General features: G+C 34.3%; 1 protein-coding gene across 2 annotated transcripts in view; it reads right to left on the reverse strand.

The window, feature by feature from the left end:
* Positions 1 to 20975, reverse strand: part of LOC114054226 (aspartyl/asparaginyl beta-hydroxylase-like) — a 151422-nt gene that overhangs the window by 30480 nt on the left and 99967 nt on the right. For both annotated transcript variants that reach the window (XM_027877399.1, XM_027877400.1), the window contains exons 8-14: positions 19905 to 19946; positions 19634 to 19690; positions 18883 to 18939; positions 18407 to 18439; positions 13374 to 13415; positions 10587 to 10622; positions 9447 to 9491 (exon numbers count right to left, since the gene is read on the reverse strand). In XM_027877399.1, coding sequence (XP_027733200.1) covers positions 9447 to 9491; positions 10587 to 10622; positions 13374 to 13415; positions 18407 to 18439; positions 18883 to 18939; positions 19634 to 19690; positions 19905 to 19946 — 312 coding nt within the window. The remainder of the gene's footprint in view (positions 1 to 9446; positions 9492 to 10586; positions 10623 to 13373; positions 13416 to 18406; positions 18440 to 18882; positions 18940 to 19633; positions 19691 to 19904; positions 19947 to 20975) is intronic.

Genomic DNA, 20975 nt, shown 5'->3' on the forward strand with positions numbered 1-20975 from the left:
TTTGATTTCTAGTACCTGGTTTTCATTTAAAAGTTCTCTTTTATACTTTCTCTTTCAGCATGTTTCCCCCCTAAAATAGTATCATGATCACATAGGTTCTTCTTAAAATAAATTAAATGACAAAATTCAAAGAGAAACACTTAATGGTAAAATACAAAACATTATTCATAGATTCATAGGACCTAGGTTGGAGAATTAGTTCTGTCAATTATTTGATCTTTGGTAAGTAACTAAACGAGTTGGAGAAGGAAATGGCAATACCACTCCAGGAACTTTGCCAAGAAAACTCCAAATGGAGTCACGGAGAGTCAGACATAACTGAAATGACTCAACAATTCCCACCAGTAAATGAGCATCTCCAGGCTTCTTTCCAAATTCCTAAAATGAAGGATTTGTACTTGTCCATCTCCAACATCTCCTTTCAGCTCTGATTCTATTATCCTAGAATACATTTTTAACTTTAGTCTAGTTAAAAGCAAAGGTCAGTTACCCATAGCTCTTTAAAATTAAAGAATACAGTCTGCTTATGTGTAGACTTTTCATCAGTCCCTAAGTAGACCTTATGGAATAAGGTTAGAAGAGTTCATGCATCTGATAATGCATACAATATTCTCTCTTTCCTATTTCCTACTAACTCTCAGATATAAGGGAGAAGGTGTGTTTCATTATTTCATTATCTGTTTTTAGGGGCTATAATTGGATTTTCAATTATGTAAAATCTGATTTCCTTTAATTGATGTTTTCATTTACAAAGTTGTAATCAATGTGTACATATTATTCTATTGGTTTTGTATCAATTCCTACAAATCTTGCCACAGTTCTTTTAATTTTTAGCTATTTGTCATTTTTAATGAGATATTTCATTACATTCATATACAATAATGTTTCAATAGAAACCTACTTTGTTTCTAGTTCTTTATTTGAAAATACAGAATAGATGGACTACTTCATAATTTCCCTAAAGTGTCTCTATAATACTGATCAATCCTTAATTTTTTTATCTTTGTCAACTTGGATGAGATGATGTAAAACCTTAGGGTTGTTTTAATTTGCTTTTATCTCACTATTAGTGATCTGGAACATGTTTTCAAATGGTCATTTATACCTTGCAATTCATCTTTTGAAAACTGTTCATATCCTTTAATGTCTTACCTACTGAAGAATAGCTCCTGGTGTTAGAACTCAGGTGAATTTCACATATTTTGAATATCAGACTTATCAGTGATATATGATGCATAAATTTTCCTACCCAAGTGTTTCTCCTACTGTTTTCATTTCTGTTATCCATGCAAAGATTTTTTTTTTCACTTTTGTATAATCAAAATGAATTCTTTCAAAAAGGATAGTGGAGAGGCACATAGTTGTGATCAGGCTGTGACACAACTCATGTTGTTCAAAGAAAAACAAGAAAAGGATATCAACAGGGAAATGTGTTTTGGGAAGAGAGGATGGGCTGATCATATGGCAAATGAAAGACAGAGCAGTTGAACAGTACAAGTACTTTATTAGTATCTGTGTAAAGTTAAGGAAAAGGCTTCTGGCATGTTGAGTGTCCCACTTTTGCTGAATTCATAGAAGGACACAAAGAGTTGAGAATTGCATGATTGACCAGACTGATGAGATCACAGATCTATTTGACTATGGAGTAGTCAAAATTGTCTGTTTTATCCTCTATGATTTCTCCTATGCTTTCTTTTTTTTTTTTAATTTTTAGGCAGTTGGGGTTAAGTGACTTGCCTAGGGGCACACAGCTAGTAAGTGTCAAGTGTTTGGTCTGAGGCGGGATTTGAACTCAGGTCCTCCCGATTCCAGGGGCCATGCTCTATCCACTGCACCACCTAGCTGCCCCTCTTCTATGCTTTCTTAGAACAGTTTCTGCAGTCCACAGTTGTAAACGGCACCTAATCTTATTCTCTTCTAATTTTTAATGACACTTTTTATATTCAAGCTATCCATGTTGAGCTTATTGTGGTACATGATACAAGATGTTGGTCTAAGCCTAATTTCTACCAAACTGCTTTGCATTTTTCTCAGTTCTTGTCAAAAGGGGAGTTTTACTCCAATAATGTGTCTACTTGGGTTTATCAAATACAAGACTACCATTTTGTTTTGGTTTTTTGTTGGTTTATTTGTTTGTTTTGGTGAGGCAATCGGGGTTAAGTGACTTGCCCACAGAGTTAGTATCATATATCTGAGGCTGGATTTGAACTCAGATCCTCCTGATTTCAGGGTTGGTGTTTTATCCACTGCACCATCGAGCTGCCCAAGGATGAGTGTTTTTGACTATTTACTTTGGTTTGTTGCCAATCAAGTCTGTTCCACTGATGAACTTTTTTTTTAAACCAGTATCATAGAAGTTTGAGGACTATTTATAATACCATTTGAAATCTGGTAACATTTATTCATACTTTTCCCCAACATTTCCCATGATATGTTTGTTCTTTGTTCTTCCAAATTAATTTAGTTATCCTTTTGTCTAGGTCTAAAAAGTATCCCCCAGGGCCTAATTCCTTATTAGTAAGATGATGCAGCTTACTCAAGTTAACAATATATCTCTCCATTATCTCTGGATGATTTTCAACCTAAAATGTTTGAATAATTCTCTGTTCTATGCCTCATAGCTCTACACCATCACCCAAAGAATTCTGGTATTAAAAATATGGGTCTGTTTTCAGGGAGATATTTGGGATCATTAAAATATCTTTACAATCCTCAAAGACAATCCAGCTTGCACTCTCCTCATCCTCCTGTTCAATGTGGGGCCCAATTCATTGTCCACCTGCATTGTCTGTCCACATATACTGATGAATTAACTCTAGGATATCTATCCTATTTCATATGACAGTCTAGAATATATTCATTATTCACTTGGTTTCTCCAGTGTGGATAGGTGGTCAGATTCTTCTGAGTGATTTTTGGGTATTGTTTATTAAATTCTGAAGTGTTCTGGGTTGATGTTATCTGCCCAGTATCATCCACAAATAAATATCTTAAGCACCTCAGCACCTAGAGTGAATCCATGTTCAACTTAGTTACATATACCTTCTCAATAACAGTGGCAAACATCTTTGATGAGCACAAATCTTCCTATTTTATGCTTCATATGATATTACTGATCAGAGCGCCTTTGAATGAGGCTCTATTTGTGGTTACTGATTTCACAGATGCTTTTGATTCTTTGATGACACATGCACGAGTTACACTTTTGGAGGACAACCTTAAAAGAGACCAAATCAAATGCTTGTTTGTTTTTAATAAACAAGAAGTACACTGGCATCTGATATTCTGTGCATCTTTCAAGCAACTGTGTGTATTCTTCTATGGAATACTGCTTATGAAAATCCATTGGCTCCCTTCTAATTCTGTCATCAATGCAGCCCTTGTATATATAGATTATTTTTTATAAAAATTGTACGTAGATAGGAAGGTAGGTATACTGGTCAGCCGTTTTCAGGTTTCTCGCAATCATCTGTCTTGGAGTAATGATAAGATATTCTGAGATTTTTTTTTTCTATGCCTTTGGTAGCTTCCCCTCCAGATACCTTGACAACTGACTTCAATTTCCTCAAGCCCAGGTCAATTCAGGCAGATTTTCTCTATGAATATTTGGGTCCACTCCAGTGGTTTTTCTCATTATTACCCTTTTAAAATGTCATTTCCACTCCCCCTATGAAGACATCTAGGTAGACTCTGTCTTTGATGGTGGGAAAAAAGTTGGGAAATATATCTTTCATTTACTTATTGTCATTACAGTTTGATAATTAAATGCTCTTGGAATGACTTTGCTTAGTTGGAGCTTTTCCCAAAATTTCTATGAATTATTACCCCTCCGCACCCCCCCACCACATTTTTCACTATCTTATAATGTAATATTGCTCCTAATTTTTCACCATCCTTATTCCTATGATCTACAAATGAGCTTATATTCTAAACCAGTTGTTGTCCTTGGTTATATCTAACACTTTTCAGGATCTTCTGGTCTCATTAGGGCAACTGATTTGGATTTATTAAACATCTATGTGAAATTTCTGTAATTTGTGCCTGTTTGTATTTTCATCCATTCATTTCCTATATTTCATGTCAACTATCTATTTAAATAGGTCAGGATGGAAGTGTTTTAATGCATGCTGTATCTCTAAACTTTATTCTTCCTGCTAGCTCTGTATTTTGATTTTTGCCCTAAGGAATCAATAGCCTGACTATAAACAAATGGCAAATTCAAGAATGTTTCCCACCATTAACAATTATGTTTCCTTTTTTGTTTTGTTGTTGTTTGGTTTTTGTATTTTTGGCTAGGCAATGGGATTAAGTGACTTGCCCAGGCTCACACAGCTAGTATGTGTTGTATGTCTAAGGTCAGATTTGAACTCAGGTCCCCCTGAATCCAGGGCTGGTGCTCTATCCACTGCACCATCTCACTGCCCCAACAATTATGTTTCCTGTTAAAAAGAATCAACTTCATTTTTTGTGATATTATTCTAAGCTTGTCATGTCCTGAATGTTCTGATTCAACTGTTGAAGAAAATATGCATAACATACAGGCATGAGACTTCTGTGTAGTCTAAAGAAATCTTTGGATTCTCACATTCCTAAATTCTTGAACCATATTTTCCAATATACTTTTCATTATTTTTACCTATGCTTACTTTTGCATTGAAGTCACTAAGTAATGTGGAAGTTCCAAAGAAGTTCTTTGTGGAATGTCTCCATCTCATGACTTTCTGCAACAGATGCTGGCACATAAGCTGCAATCATTTTCATAATACCCTCTCCCCACCCCAATACTTATCATGAGCACTGCAATAGGAAATGACCAGATGTCTCACGAAACAATGTTTCTTGCTTTTAGATACATAATGCATCCAACTCCATTCCTTCGTCTTTTCAAAGAAAACCTGTGGGCCATCCTTCCCGTTTGTTGCAACTTGCTTTCATTTTCAATTAATAATGATTTCATTTATATTGAGAATGATAAAATTTATATGATTCAGTTTCTCTAATGTTATGTCCACTCAACTGGTTCTTGAACTAAAATCTCACATCTGCAGCACCCACGGATAAAATAATGCTTACTACGTCGGCACCTTCCGTCACTGTTACCAACATAGTCAAAGCAGAAAGGGGTCTGTATAGGACTGAGAGCTATTTTGTATTTTGCTTTGTCTCACAGATTGTCATGGCTGAATAATGCACCCCTAGTGAAGATAAGTCTGTGCACCTACCTGGCTAGTCCAGTCCTAGGAGACCAGATAGTCTGTGGCCAGGACTGTACTCAAAGCTTGGTACAATCTGTCAGAGCCTGGGTTCCAAAGCCTCCTAGCACCCAAGGCCACATTCATGCAATAATGAGACATCAGAGTAGAACAATGCATTTAACAAGATGTTACTGGCACAAAACAATGCTGAAGGAACCTTAACTGGTCATTTAGCTATTGACCTGGAGGTATGATATACAGCTGGGGCACCCTGCACCAAAAAATAAAGACAGATGTTTTCAAGAAAAGGGATAGAAAATCAGCTTTGAATTAAAAATGAATAACAAAGCAGTTTTCAATATCATTAACCAGTATATTTCAATGGAAAAGATGTTACTCTACATACAGTTACACAGTATCCATTCACAAGAGGCAAAATTACAGGGCAATAATAAACTATAATGTAAGAGGCACTGTTAACTGAGGGATAAGAACAATACAATTGAAAAGAATGAGGGGAAATTCAGAAATGAAATACACCCTAGGATATTTACCAACTAGCTCACAGTGCTTTACTGAGGAAAGAACTTTACAAACCCTAAAATACCATATAAAGGTATTATTAGTTCTAGTTGTAGGCAAAAGCTGCTCAGAGTTCCACGTGCCGAACTCCTTTGCAATATGAGAATTTTAGAGGGCTATAAAAGGGATGATTAGGGTAGCTAGGGGGCAAAGTAGATAGTGTGCCAGGCCTGGAGTCAGGAAGACTCATCTTCCTGACTTCAAATTTGGCCTTTGACACTCACTAGCTGTGTGACCCTGGGCAAGTCTCTTCACCTATTCTGCCTCAGTTTCTACCGCTATAAAATGAGTTGAAGAAGGAAATGGCAAATCACTCCAGTATCTTTGCCAAGAAAATCTCAAGTGGGACCACAAAGAGTTAAACACTACTGAAATAACTGAACTACAACAATAAAAGTGATCGTTGGAAAGAACCTCAGATTTTAAAAAAAAAATTTTTTTAAATTAAGAATTCTTCAGTCTTTATGAACCCACTGATAACTTCTTTTTTCAAATAAGAACATTTCATATATTATTGTAAATTAAATAAAAAGTGATAACTAAGAATGGCACTTGGGTACTCCAAGGGAAATAAGTGAAGGAAAGTCTTCAGGTAATGATGATTAAAAATATAAACACTTTTCTTTGAGTTTGAGTGAGAATATCTTGACTCAGGCCAAGACGTTATGAACCAAGCTGTTGAGACAAAACTATTTTTTTTTCTTTTTGTCACCCCTTGTTCAAAAGTTGTTCAACAGGCAAGCAACAGAATTTTATTTGGGACAGCCTATTTTCAGTTATTTTAAACAAGATACATGAAGTAATTTTTAAAATGTAGAACTTTAAATGTGATTCATTTAATTGTTCAATAAAAAAAAATAGTTCCTCTTATTTGCAGAATGTTGTCCTAGGCCAGGGGTGGGGAACCTGCCATACATGGCCCTGTAGGTCTTCAAGTGTGGCTCTTTGACTAAATCTAAACTTCACAGAACAAATCCTCTTAATAAAAAGATTTGTTCTGTAAAACTGGAACTCAGTAAAAAGGCTGCACCCAAGGACCTAGAAGGCCACACATGGCCTCAAGCCTGCAGGTTCCCCACCCTTATCCTAGGCAATGGGGATGATACATGTAACTAGTTTTGGGCGGGGTGGTAGAGGGGTGGCAGGGAAAGACAGAAACACATATAACTATGCTATACAATATTAAAGTATTAATTATAATATCACATAAAAAGTAAATCACAGAAGCATGAAAGCATCACTGAAGTCTGAAGGAAAAGGTTGTTATGTAGTGGGAAGGGATGGAGAGATCAAAGGAGGGGTTCAGAAGATGACATTTGTTCTTCAAATGAAAATCAATTAACAAATTAATTAACCAATCAATTAGCAAGTATTTATTAAGTTTCTACTATATGCCAGAACTGTGCCAGGTACTAGGGATACAAGTACAAAGGATGAAATAATCCCTTCTCATAAAGATGAAAATCATTACATATAAAAATACATACAACATAAAGTTAACAGTCTCTCCTGCCCATTTTCCCCTACTTTTAAGCAGCAAATGCTCATTAAATGAGTGACTGATGTAAACCTGCAGCCATATCACAGAAGAAAAGACAGCCTATGCACAAAACTTAGATAGTCTCTGAAAAATCTCTCACATCTGTCTCCTTAAGAGCCTAGGTCAGGCTCTCCCCCAAGAATCCTGCAACAGCCTAAATTAGCTTCCCTGCCTCATGTCTCTTCCCTCTCCAAACCACGTTATGTAAATGTCAAAGTGATGCTCTTAAAACACAGGTCTAACCACATCACTTCCCTAATGAATAAGATCCAGTGACCCCCTTCTGCTTCGAGAATAAAAAAAAACTTTTTTTGGCCTTCACAACCTGGCTCTGACCCACCTTTCCAGCCTTACATACCATTCCTCTTCCAGTCTTCTACGGTCCAGACCAACTGTTCTAGTTATTCCTCACATGTGACATTCCGTCTCTCGATTCCAGGCCTCTTCAACTCCATCTTTAGGAATCCCTAATTTCCTTAAAGCCCAGTTCAGGCACCACCCCCTGCATGAAATGCTTCCTGATTACTTCAGCTACTAGTTCTTCACTTTACTGTCTGGCTAAATTTCCAGATACGGCAAACACAGTTAATGTTCTATATGAAGTTAATGCTTGAAATATTGGTTGTAATACATTATAAAAAATAATGACATAGATAATGAAGGTCATATGTCTGCTTTTTTTCCCTCAAAAGTCCATATATACTAGATTGTGGTAAGCACATCTTATTTTCAGAACTTCAAAAATAAGGCATTGATAAGGACTATACAAACTACTTCTCTAAAATTCACATTAAATGATAATATAACTATCAGATATAGTTGATTTTCTGAACTTTAGTTTTCCTTTTTCTTTTTAAATTGAAAATGGTACATTTGGAAATGAACATAGAAGTGTGACTTTTTGTTGAAGATTGCTAGGCTGAATTAAATAAAAATTCTATCACAAATTCAGATTTTTTTTTCTTAAAAAGGATAATATGAAATCAGAGCCCAGTGAAAGTATTCCTATCTGAAAAGAACATCTGAAAAGTTGAACATGTGACATGAAAGGAAACCAAAACATATTTTGAGACAGAAAGTAAGAAAAATGTAGAGAAGGCTATTGATAACAACTCCTAAACAAAAAAAAAATTCTTTTCCTAACATTAGGTGAGGATAGAAAGCATCATACTCCAATGTCAACTTGCAGGTATAGAGGAAATCACCTCAAAAAAAACAAAAACAAAAACAAAAAATAACGCATTTGAAAACAAACTTAGTTAACGCACTACTTCATTTATCCAAACAATTAAGTGCCATCTACATACAAAGCAGGCAACATATGAGGCAAGGTCTACACAGAGTGTGTGTGTGTGTGTGTGTGTGTGTGTGTGTAAAAGATGTGGTTTTTTTTCCTGCCTTCATAAAGCAAAATAAATATTGTCATTTTTCTAGATCAACTTATTTTTTATAGAAAAAACAGAATGTACGCAGAGAAATAAAGATAAAATAATGGTTTTAATAAAAAGATGAAAGAGAAAAAGGAAGAAAACTTGATACAGATTTCCACAAAAAAAACTTAATCACACAACTAAAGACCAACAAGCCTAGGAGAAACTTCACTTCATCCATTTTGCATGGGGCCAGCTCTGACATCATTTAATATCAAATATTTTGGAATCTGGAGAGATCACAAAGAATAATGTCCTACCCCAATACTTTTTGATAATTAAAGTACATGAGAATTATCCTATGGCTCTTACTTAGAAAGACTAATAGAATATATTTGAAGTAATAAATTACACAGAGAGATTTCTATTATTTCCACTTAGCTAATACAAAAAAAAAAGTTGTTGTGTTTTGTTTTGTTTTTTTTAAAGCTAGGGCACCAGGGAAGTTAGGTGGTGCAGCACTTACTAGCTGTGTGACTGTGGGCAAGTCATTTAACCTCAATTGCCTCGCCAAAAAAAAACCAAACAAATGAACAAAAAAAAAAAACAAAGCTAGGGCACCATAAAAATTGCTATTTTTTCATAAACTTACTTTACAAGAATGATTTAACTTTCCTTCTCCTAAACAAATTTCTAAATGAGACATTTTTTTAATATAAACAGAAAGAAAATAAACTATGTAATAATGACTTGTCATACCTGATGGTATTTCATGCTGTTCTTCTACTGGGGATACATTTCCTTCTGAAATTTAAAAAAAAAAACCATTAATTACAAATGCTTAATTTACACATGATAAATTTGACGTTTAACACCACATATTATAAAAGTGACTTAAAAAATTAAACTATAGTTATCAGAAAATATTTTACGGTAGTCTTCAGAAAATAAATTACTGACTTGATTAAATATTAAGACTTTTAATCTCTCAATGTTATAATGCTCTGCATTAAACAGGTAATAAATTTTAACTATTTCACCAATTTCAAATCTTCCATCTAATGAAAAAAAAAACAATAGAGCACAAGTCAGAAGATCTTTGATTTAACCCAAATTCTATTTCTCACTAATTATATGTTGGAGAGTTATTTGTTTCATCAACTTGTTTCCCATTTGTAATGTGAGAATAACTATCTCATGGCATTACATTTAGGATGAATGAAACATGCCAAGTGTGCTATGTAGTCACTATTAATATTAATTAATTAAAATTATTTTTAAAATAATAATTAACACAACTAAAAAAGCTTTCCAGTTAACTTTAAACACAATTCTGAAAAATAACATATGTACTATTTACATTTTTACTTCTGAAAAATGATACTCAAAAATATTTTCTAGAACATATATGATCATAACCTAGCCTATTTTTACAGAGGTTGCTTCAAAATTCAGAACTGAATTTAGGTACATTGACAAATCAATCAAGTGCTTACTACTGATCTGATGATTTTCTTTATAAAATTACTTCTCAAAATGTTAAACTGAATTCTTATTGCAAATTACTATGAAAATCAAACTGTTTATTCTAATAGTGTTCTTTTGATATAAGTATTACATCTGACTTAAATACTAATAATTGGTATTCTACTCACTGGTCAGATCCTATTACATATCTGTCTCTGATTCTGACTCTCTCTGTCTGTGTCTGTCTCTCTCTTCCTGTTTCCCTTTAAAAGTTTTTGGGTTTTTTTTTTTTGCTTTATGCTTCATAAAAATGCTTTAATAGCATTTACTTTTACTTTTCAAATATTTTCAACACAGTAAGAACTGAATTATCAATATAAAGGACTTGATTTTCATTATGGAAAGCAAAAACAACTCTAGATATTAACTTACCCTCTACACCCATGTTTAAATCTTCCACAGCAATGTCTAAAAATAAAAATACATACATATTCATCAATTGATCTCCTGAAGAGCTAGAGAAGCCTCTTAAAAATGCTCTCTTCTATCCATTATCTTTAAAGTCTACATACCAATAGGGAACCTATTAAGTGCTTTCATTAATCTTTCTTTTGCTCTTCTAAATATTTTACTTTAACAAAGCATAAATGTATAGAGAGGACAAAAACCTGCTTCTTAACCCAAGAATATAGTATGTGTGTGTGTGTGTGTGTATACATATATACACACACTATGTATATACATTTATATACTATATATATGTATACACACACACACACACACACACATATATAGTATAACCCAAGAGTAACAAAAAAAAATTGCCATCATTTTTATTATGCTTACAAGAGCCTTGTGACTACCAAAGCAATGAACATCAGTGGGATGGCTATGCAAAAGTACATGGTAGGACATGTTTCCCATGTTGTTTTAGGTTATGAAAATTAGAGTTAAATTTAGTGTCCAACAGTAGAAATTAATCCTCTGAGGTGCCTGGGAGTACCTATTCCCACTTCCTTCTTCTTTAGATGCAAAGATGTATGGTACGGTACAAAGAGCTTAATATCAGCCCACCAGGATTGGAATTCTGGCTTTACCACTTAGTACTACGTGATTAACTCAGTCACTGAACTGCTCCAAGTCTCTACTTCTTACATCTATTAAAAAGAGATAATATTCTAATTCTTACTTACAATAACACTAATGTGAAAATATGTTTAATAGGAATGTATGTGTATAGCCTATATCAGATTGTGTGCTGTCTTGGGGAGGGAGATGGGGAGGGAGGGGGAGAAAAATTTTAAACTCAAAAGCTTATGGAAGTGATTGTTGATAATTCAAAATAAATTAATTTAAAAAAAAAGAAAATAACACCTCTCTCACAGGACTCTTGTGAAGAAAGAAGCACATAGACTAAGAACTGGAGAGTTGGAAGGGACCTCAGTAGTATCTACTCTAATCCAAACATGAACAAAGTTCATACTGTAACATATCGAACAAGTGGTCATCTTTAAACCTCTGTTTAAAGACCTCTAATGAGAGGGAACCCATCACCTACTGAAGCAAGCCAATCCACTTTGGGACAGTTCTAGTGGTTACTACATCCTCCACCCAACCTAAATTTGTTGAGTAAATTTGTTTACTCATTGCTCTGGGTTCTGCCCTTTGGGGCCAAAGAAAACAAGCCTCATCCCTTCTCTATACAACCTTTCAGATACTTGCAGGTAGCTACTATATTCAGACTAAACATGCCCCAACTCTTCAAATGTTCATACAGCATGTCCTCAAGGCCCTTCACCATCTGCATTGTCCTCTTCTGTATGCTAGCTCCTCAATATTCCAGAGGAGGCCTAACAAGGGCCAAGGATGGGGCATTATCACCTCCCTATTCCTGGAAGCTTTGCTTCTCTTAATGCAGCCAAAGATTGCATTAGATTTTTTTTTTTTGGTTGTTGCATCCCTCTACTAACTCACACTGAGCTTGCAGTCCACTAAAATCCTCAGTTTTTCACAACTGCTGCTGTCAAACCATGCCTCCCTCATGCTGTACTTGTGAAGTTGATGTTATATATCCAAATATAAGACTTTACACTTATCCCTGATTTCCATTTTCTTTTATTTGACCCAATGATCTATCTTGCCAAGATCTTTTTGAGAAGTTACTTTTAGATTGGAGGAAAGGGACAGTATGCTCTTGCTCTCTACATTTTCCTTTCACCTTTCAAGAATGAACTCCAGTATCATCTATTTGAAACCTTTTCTGATTCCTGTAGCTATTAATGTCCTCTCACTCTTCAAATATTCCTAGAGCAGTATGATCTTCACTATCAACCTATACACTCACCTATGTACCTTTCACATCCACCCAGTAAAATCTGGGCTCCTTAAAAGAAAGAGCTGTTTCCTTTGCATTTCCAGTGCGGAGCATAATGACTTAAAATAGAAGGAATTTAATAAATGTTTGCTGAGTTGAACTGAAATGAGAAAATAACATGAGACCTAGACCTAGACAGATGAGGAGAAGGAAAAGCATACTTGGCAGAGGGAATAAGCCTAAGTGAACAGGCAAAAGATAGGATCCCTAATATCACAAATACTATATTTTTTAAAAGTTCAAGTATAAATATTCAGACAGAAACACACATACAATTTATTAATAGTCCAAGAATTATTTGTTTCAAAATTGACTCCCCACTCCAACTATTCTTAGAACCAAGTTCTAAAAAAGTTATTTCAGACCACACATTGCTGCCCTGCCTGGTTTCATTTCTACACAAGATACCCCTCCCAGGATAAGTTCATCACTTCTGTAAGAATGCATTATCATCACCACGCTGCTAAATCACACCCTGACTGATACCACCTCCCTCAGCCTCCTCTCCCCAGCCATCTGAGGGCTCCTCCCAAAGTCTTTCTCTGTAAAGGGCAAAAACTGGACTCTCAGCTCACTACACTTTGCATCTGCTATTCTGCATGGTTTTAACTCCAAGATACAAGATGCCCCATGATGTCCTGTTACCTCCCCCCCCAGTTCCTCTATGCTTTTATATGTTGTCTCCCCCATTAGACTATAAACTTCTTGAAGGCAGGGACTAGCTTTCTTTTATTAATTGTATCCTCATCACTTAGCATAGTGCTTGGCACATGGGTGCTTACTAAATGATTATTGGATTAACTAACTACAAACAATACATTAACTACGGGTAAGAAAGAGTTTACCTGAAACAGTTTCTGTTCTTTCATTTTCTGGAGGTTCAAAGACTATAAAAAAGGAGAAAAAAATTCACATATCATCCCTACAGTTTTCATCATAAAACTGTAAACTATAATGTGATATTTCATATAGAACATATTTCAGCTTAATGAACAACTGTGTGCAGTTGCTGCTCATACTCTAGAGAATGATAAGGCCAACAGGTAGATGGCAAATCAGAGAAGCAGCTAGGAATATATATGTTGAAATCCAGCCTCTGAAACTAGCTGTGAGACTTTGGTAAAGCATTTAACTTTTTATAAGCCCATTTCTTAATCTATAAAATAAGAGGGTTGTACGTGTTGACCTCTTAAGTCTCTTCCAGACCTAAATCTATGTCCCAAAAGTATACTTAATTTAATGATAAAAAGAAGAAAGATTAAAGATATTACAACCCTTTAGCTTAAAGAATAGATGATAAAAAAATAAACTGGTACCATTTCCAAGTATGAAGGAATTTTATTACTATCATCACACTGAAGATGGAATAGAAATTAGATAAACTAATATGTGGGCTGTTTATCTAGGCTATATGGATAAACCTAAAATTTGAAAAAAAAAAATTCAAATGGGTTCTTCTATATCAGAATGCATTATCATTTCAACACCTCTGAGGATCCATGATATTCTCTTCTCTTACTAAGGCTAAGTAAATCCTTTTTTTGTTAACTACAGTGCTTCATTTTATTCTAACGTTAAATGTAAACTACCAGGAGACTTGCATGACTTAGACCTAGCATAGAACAGTAGGGTGAGCACTAGGTGTGAAGTTAATCCATACCAAGAGACATACAAGTACTTACTGAACTAAATGCCTGGATAGAGCTTCTGCTTCCTGCATCTACCACCCTGGCTCCCTAGTACGTGGAGTGACAAGTTGTAAAAGTTGATGGTCTTGCCTCTGCAATGATTTTGTGCTAACTCATCAGTGGATCTCAGATGTGCAGTTTCTTATCAATTAGTTCTTCCCCTATCCTGTGGCAAGCAAAACTTCGACCTCCTCATGATCTTATCTTGGGACAGTCACTATCTGCAGAAGCAAAAATCCTTTCTCCCTCCTAATTCTGTTCTCTTGGTTCCCCTCGGAAGGCAATGCAGTCAGGTCACCTTCTCTAATTCTGGGTGTGCCTCCTCTCAGGCTGATCCACTGGGTCAGGAAGGAAAGTAGGCAAACTTCACTTTAGTTTAGTGGTTATTACCAGGCAATCCTTCTTCTCTTCTAAGGTTCACTTAGTCCATCTGTATTACCGGTTAAGAATTTTTGTCCCAGTCTCTGCCAACGCCATGTGCTTCTTGGGTCAAGGAGTTCAATACCTATCTCACAGTATTCCTTCTCCACCCCAACTCCTGGTCTTATCCTTGGAAACCTCATTATATATATTGATGGGTCCTCAAGCATTTTGACTTCCCAGGTGCTTTTACCTCCTACAACTCTCATAATCTTTACACTATCAGTGCACTCCTCACCTACACATAAGGCTGTTAATACCCTTCCCTGATCTCTCTTTCATTTCCAGGATCCAGAACAGAAATTCTTTTTAAGATCACATTATCTTATGTTTTCATCTTTCCCTCAGCCACCTAGTCACTTCATTCTCAGCATAACTTCCAGTTCATCATATTTGCTCTTGCCTACTTGCTTCCCTTTGTAAACTTTACCCTAAAAATAAGCAGTTGAACAATACCATTTTTTACCTGTGTATCACTTACTTTTTTGTCCTACTGCCACTAATCATTTATGAAATATCAAAACTAGGTGACTTGCAAACATCTACTATCTCCACATCTAAGGATGAGTTACTAAAGGAGGAAGGCACTAAACCATGTAGCATCCCTACAAATTTGGTTTTATTCTTAGATGATTATTTTCTATCCCATGTCCCATAAAGGCTATACCAAACTTCTCTTCTAATTACTATCTCCAAGGCAGAGGACTTTGTCTCGTAAATCAGCTAAAAAAAAACACAGGCATTGTATAGTGCTTTACCTCCTTCTTCCCTATTCTGCACTTCCAAAGCCACTCTATATCATCTCGTATTCTTCTCACTCATGTTCTAACCTCTAGATGAATAGCTCTACTCCTGGACAAGACTAACCCCCTTTCCAGAACCTTTGATCCCAACCCCCCTAACCTTTACTTTATTTGCCATTTCAATAATGCTTTTTTAATCTCTATCCATTGGTCTCCTTCTCCAGCTAACTCTAAGCATATCCAAGCCTCTCGAATCCTTAAAAGACCACTTTACCCTACATCTACAACAAATTGTCCTCTGTCTCTCTTCTCTTTCACAGCCAAAATTCTAAAAAAAAAGCTGTCTATACTCAATGCCTCTGGCTCTACTCCAACTGGACAGTCTCTTAGAATCTGAGTTTTGGGAGACCATCAATTAAAACTCTTCTCATGCAAGATGCCATTGGTATCTTCACTTCTCAAACCTGATGGTCTCTTCTCAGTCTTCATCCTTCTTGACTTCTCTGTAGCTTAAGATGCTTCGGATGCTCCTTCTTTCTGGACAGTCTCTTCTTCCCTGGCTTTCTTAACATTGCATTATCTTTCTACTCGTGTGACTGTTTCTTCTCAGTCTCCTTTATTGATTCATAGATATAATCAACACGTAACAAACTTTTTTGGTTATTAACGGTCATCTCTCATGGTCCTTTAACATAGATAGATTTTCTTTTCTTTTTTTTTTTTGGAAAACAGTTATCAAAAAGCTGAGGCACATCAATGGTTTCCAATCTTTTTCATGTTAATGCATAGAGTTTCATGAATCAATAAAATAAGAATCCCATGAAAGTAGAAATGTTAAAAAAAAAGAAAAAGTTTATTTATCTCAAGCTAGAATATATTTAAGAAATTAATATGGCAAAAATGATTTTTGCTATTCTGGGCAAGTCATGTCAAATCTCCAAGACTGTTTCCTCACCTATAAGAAAAAAATTAGAACCAGATGATCTCTAAGACCCGTTCTAGTTCCAAATGCTATGATCCTATTATACTACAGAAATATATGCTAGAAAGCTTTAAAATATGAAAACATTACTTAATAAGAGATGAGCTGCCCATCACTCATTCTTTAGTCAAACCAGGTTAGGAAAAAAATTTCAGAAAGGGAAAAGAAATTCAAGATGGTACCAGATAATTCATATTATCTTCAAACAATGAATCCTAATCAAACATAGTTGTTTTCCCCCATGGTTCAACAAGCAGGAACTCATGAAGTAGAGCTAATTCCTAAACCATTGATGAATAAGTCTAACATAAAATCTCAAAATAGGGCATGAATTAATTTAATTACATTAATAACAATCATAAAGTAATTGACTGATTATTTAAAACTTATACCAAAACTTATTAATATAAGTCATTACTGTGTCCCAAATTAGTCAACTTAAAAATCTATGCTTACATCAACTATACTACCAAACATTTTTAGACTCCTCTTTTAAAATTTTCTCAGTGTTTGTGTTTTAGTCCTTTGAATATGCTCAATGGTGGTATGTCTTTGTCCTCTGAGTGTGGCTTTGATTTTTGAAATGGGAAAGTAATTAGAAACAGAGACTCAGAGTTGGAAGAGTCCTTAAAAAGTTTTTTTTTTTTTCCAACTCCTTCATTTTACTGATGAGAAAACTGAGTTCAGGGAGGTTAAGTGACTGGCTTGTTGAGCTGAAATTAATTACACTCATGGTCAGGCAAGTAGTAACAAAGGCAGGATCGAAAAGGTAGTTTGACTCCAGATCTGCTCTTTCCATCACACCAAGCTAAATCTTTGGCTCTTTTGACACTGGTCATTACTCAGAGCTTCACTTTTTCTTTTTACATGTCTGGGTTTTTCCCAATTCCAGATAGTTGAAGCTGACAGAATTCTAATGCTCAAGTAAGTAATATATAACTACAAAACCAATTTAGAATAAAAAGTATATACCTATGAATAATTAAATCACACACTATTTCTTTGTATCACAACAAAGGGATATTAATATAAAACTTTCTGTGTTAGTACTGTGTACTAGACTAAGTTAAAACAATTCCCAAAATAGATAAGTGTTTTCCAAATTATACTCAGCTCAATATGAATAGTAAGACAAAAAAGAAAAGCAGATTCAATTTCCTTTCAACAAGCATTTATTAAGTACCTACTATGGGAAGGCAGTGTGCTAGGTGTGAGGGATAGAGAGATGTTAGAAATATTTCACCTCTAAATATTAAGTATTAAGTAACAAAAAAATTTATGTCCAGAATTCTGAAGGTATAATAGGCTACTGAGAGGCAGTATGGCACAGTAAGTAAAAAGTGAGCCTCGAAGCCAGGAAGATCTGGCTTCAAAATCTGTTTCTGTCACATCACTTAACTTCTCAATGCTCCAGACCAGTGGTGTCAAACTGAAATTTAAACAGTAAAGTGTGCTGAGTCTTAAAATGTATTATCTATGTTTATTTTGTTAAATATTCCCCAATTATATTTTAATCTTGTTCAGGCAACATTGGGAGTATTGTGAGCTGCATGTTTGACACCTTTGCCCTAGACAACTTGCTGACTCAAAGCTGCAGAAAGTACTAACCTTCTTCACCTGAATGTTCATTATTATCAGTAAAATCCACAGGCAGAGTCCCTATTTGTTCTTTCTTTTTATCTTGTGTACTTTCACATTCTAAAAGTTATACATAGCTCTGGTGAATAAGTGAGAAAGTTGGTATTTTAAGTACCAATTTTTAAATTTTTAAACCAATAATTCAATATAATGAAAATGAAGTGTTTAGACTACATGATCTTTAAGGTCCCTTAAAGTTCTAAAATTCCATCATTTTTCTTATGGAGTAAATTGACTCTTTAGTGAAATCCCAAACAAAATTTCCAAAAAAATGTATTGGGACATAACAAAGTTGAAATAATATGACTTTTGAGAGAAACACTCATTTTTCATTGATAGCTTCTGATAGTGGTTTAAATATCTTAGTCTATGATTATTATGTAAAATATAAGCAATAATTTTCAAACCTTGTTCATCATAGTGTTGGTATGGTGTGTCTTCTACGAAAAAAAATTGAAACAAAAATAAGTATTTAGAAAATTAAGTAATTTAAAAGCAACTAAGACAGAAAATTAACTCACATTTACAATTATATACATTTAATCATTATAATCTACAGATACTAAAGAACTTCTAGTATAATAGGATGATACCCAACGCCTCTCAAATAAGCTGTTTATGTTACAAAGTAACAATGAGATATTATGAAGTGTCTTTTCTTCAATTAAAGTTAAACTGTAAATTGGCTACCATGAAGTTTTGATGTTATTGGAAATCCAAAACATCATAATGAAGGCACCCCAAAAACTACTCTGAGACACGCTTTGAAAAAAAAATCACGTAAGCGCCGTACTTCAAGTTAAGAGCCCTAAATGATCATTTAAAAATTGTAATCTGATTCCTTTCCAAAAAATTTCAAGACAAATTCTGTAGTTTATCATACCTGTAACATACTCCAGTGTTGTATCTTTGACTCCTGGTTCAATAATCTCCTGGTAATCTATAAAGGAAAATTAAATGTATCTTTTTAAAATTTTCAAGGTAAGTTGCATATATTATTTAGTGTTTACATTTAAAATGTTTGGAATAAAGTTAAGAACCTAGTAATAGTGTGAAAAACATTCATCTCTATTACTCCACTGTCTTATAATAACCTACCAAAATTACAGAAGTATTGCAAATAAATGTTTTCATACAGACTGGAAATAATTAAGATAAATCAGATTGAATATGTTGTCTCAACAATAAAACTAAAAAGATCAATTCATATCTTATCCAGTGGCATACACACACACATACACACAAACATATATATATAGATAGATAGATAGATAGATAGATAGATAGATCTATATATATATACATATATATATTTCACGTTATAGGGCAAACCAAAGGAATGGTTAAGTTAAAATATGTTGTACTTTTCCAAATATTTAACCATTTTAACAAGTCATCATTACATTGAAAAACTCAATAAATTATTCAACTGAAAAAAACATTCCCTAGGAGCAGAACTTGATATCACCTATTCTCTTGATCAATAATAGTGGAAGATTCTTCCCCAAGTACCCAAGGCCAAAAGAGTCCTTCCCCAATCTTTCATTTATGAGCCTGGATGAAAATTAAATTGCATGTGTGTGCGTATACTGAAAGTTCATTTTCATGATGTGATATACCTGATGGTCACAAACCTGGATTTTCCTGTTTGTATACAATCTCTTCCACATCCTTACTATATTCATTTGAATCTGAAAATTAAGAAATGACATTTTAAAAATTATCATTAAAAGTGATTCATAATCTGTAAGCTAACCTAAGCCCATAGATAATGTCTAACAATTTTAAAAGGAAAAACATTTATTGAAAAAATGGATTCCACTTAAATCATAATACTCTTTCATAGCAAAATACTTTCTTCTTAGCATTAATCAGGCGAAAAAAAAGTACTTTATAAAATCTCACCTGACTCAAGCCCTTCTGTCTGATAGTATCTATCTTCAGTTTCTGAAAAATAAGATGTATGCTTTTAATGAATTTATTAACTGCTATGTAACTTGAACCTAAATCTATAAAAGTATATTAATATTCAATATCTTTGCCTATTAAACAATAATATAAAACAAATGGTGAAATTTTGTATTTCTATTATTCTTTATATTTGAAAATACACTCTCAGTTGATTCTCCTTAATAATCCTATGATCTAGGTAATGCAGGAATTAAGGCCTTCCTTTTGTGATAAGAAAAAAAATTGAAAATTATATGGTTAATAACACAACCAAGAACAGAACATAAATCTCCTCAAAGTCCTATTTCAGTTTTCCCTTTCTACCATCTCACACCATCTCCTGCTTGCACCCTACCAACCTGAGATTAAATATTAAAAACTGAAAAATGTTCAATCATGAGAAGAGGAATAAGAATGTAAGTAAAAAATGGACAAATAACTAATGTAGTATTTCCTATTATTTGGACTCTATAATATTGTTCCACAGTTATCCACATGCCATTCCATCCAATCCTACAGTTTCTTATTGGTTCCTACTAATATATCAAGTCTCAGCTTAAATATGACTTTCTTCATAAGCCTTTCCTGATTTCCCATCTAGATGTGATCTCTCCTTCAAAATGCAGAGTACATATATATATGTATGTATGTATGTGTGTGTGTGTGTATATATGTGTATATATGTATGTATTTATGTACACACACACACACGTGTGTGTGTGTGTATACCTTTGCATAAAATGAGATTGAGGCTGCAAAGATAGGACAGTGCTAATTTGTGAATGTTCTCAAATATTAAGTAAACATTTGGATTTTATTTAATAAACTGTAAGGAACAACTGAAAATTTCTGAGCAGTGATAAGACCAGGATTATGCATAAGGAAAACAGTATAGCAGATGGGTTATGATAGGGAGGGTGCAGATAGGAAGATTTATTAGACGACTATAATAGTCTAGAACAAAGGATCTTATTGTATTGTGTCACAGACTCCTGTGGCAGTATACTAAAGTTTAATACCACTGTG

This window comes from Vombatus ursinus, unplaced genomic scaffold (genome assembly GCF_900497805.2).
Source record: "Vombatus ursinus unplaced genomic scaffold, bare-nosed wombat genome assembly UNPS02014812.1, whole genome shotgun sequence".
Classification (NCBI taxonomy): Eukaryota; Metazoa; Chordata; class Mammalia; order Diprotodontia; family Vombatidae; genus Vombatus; species Vombatus ursinus.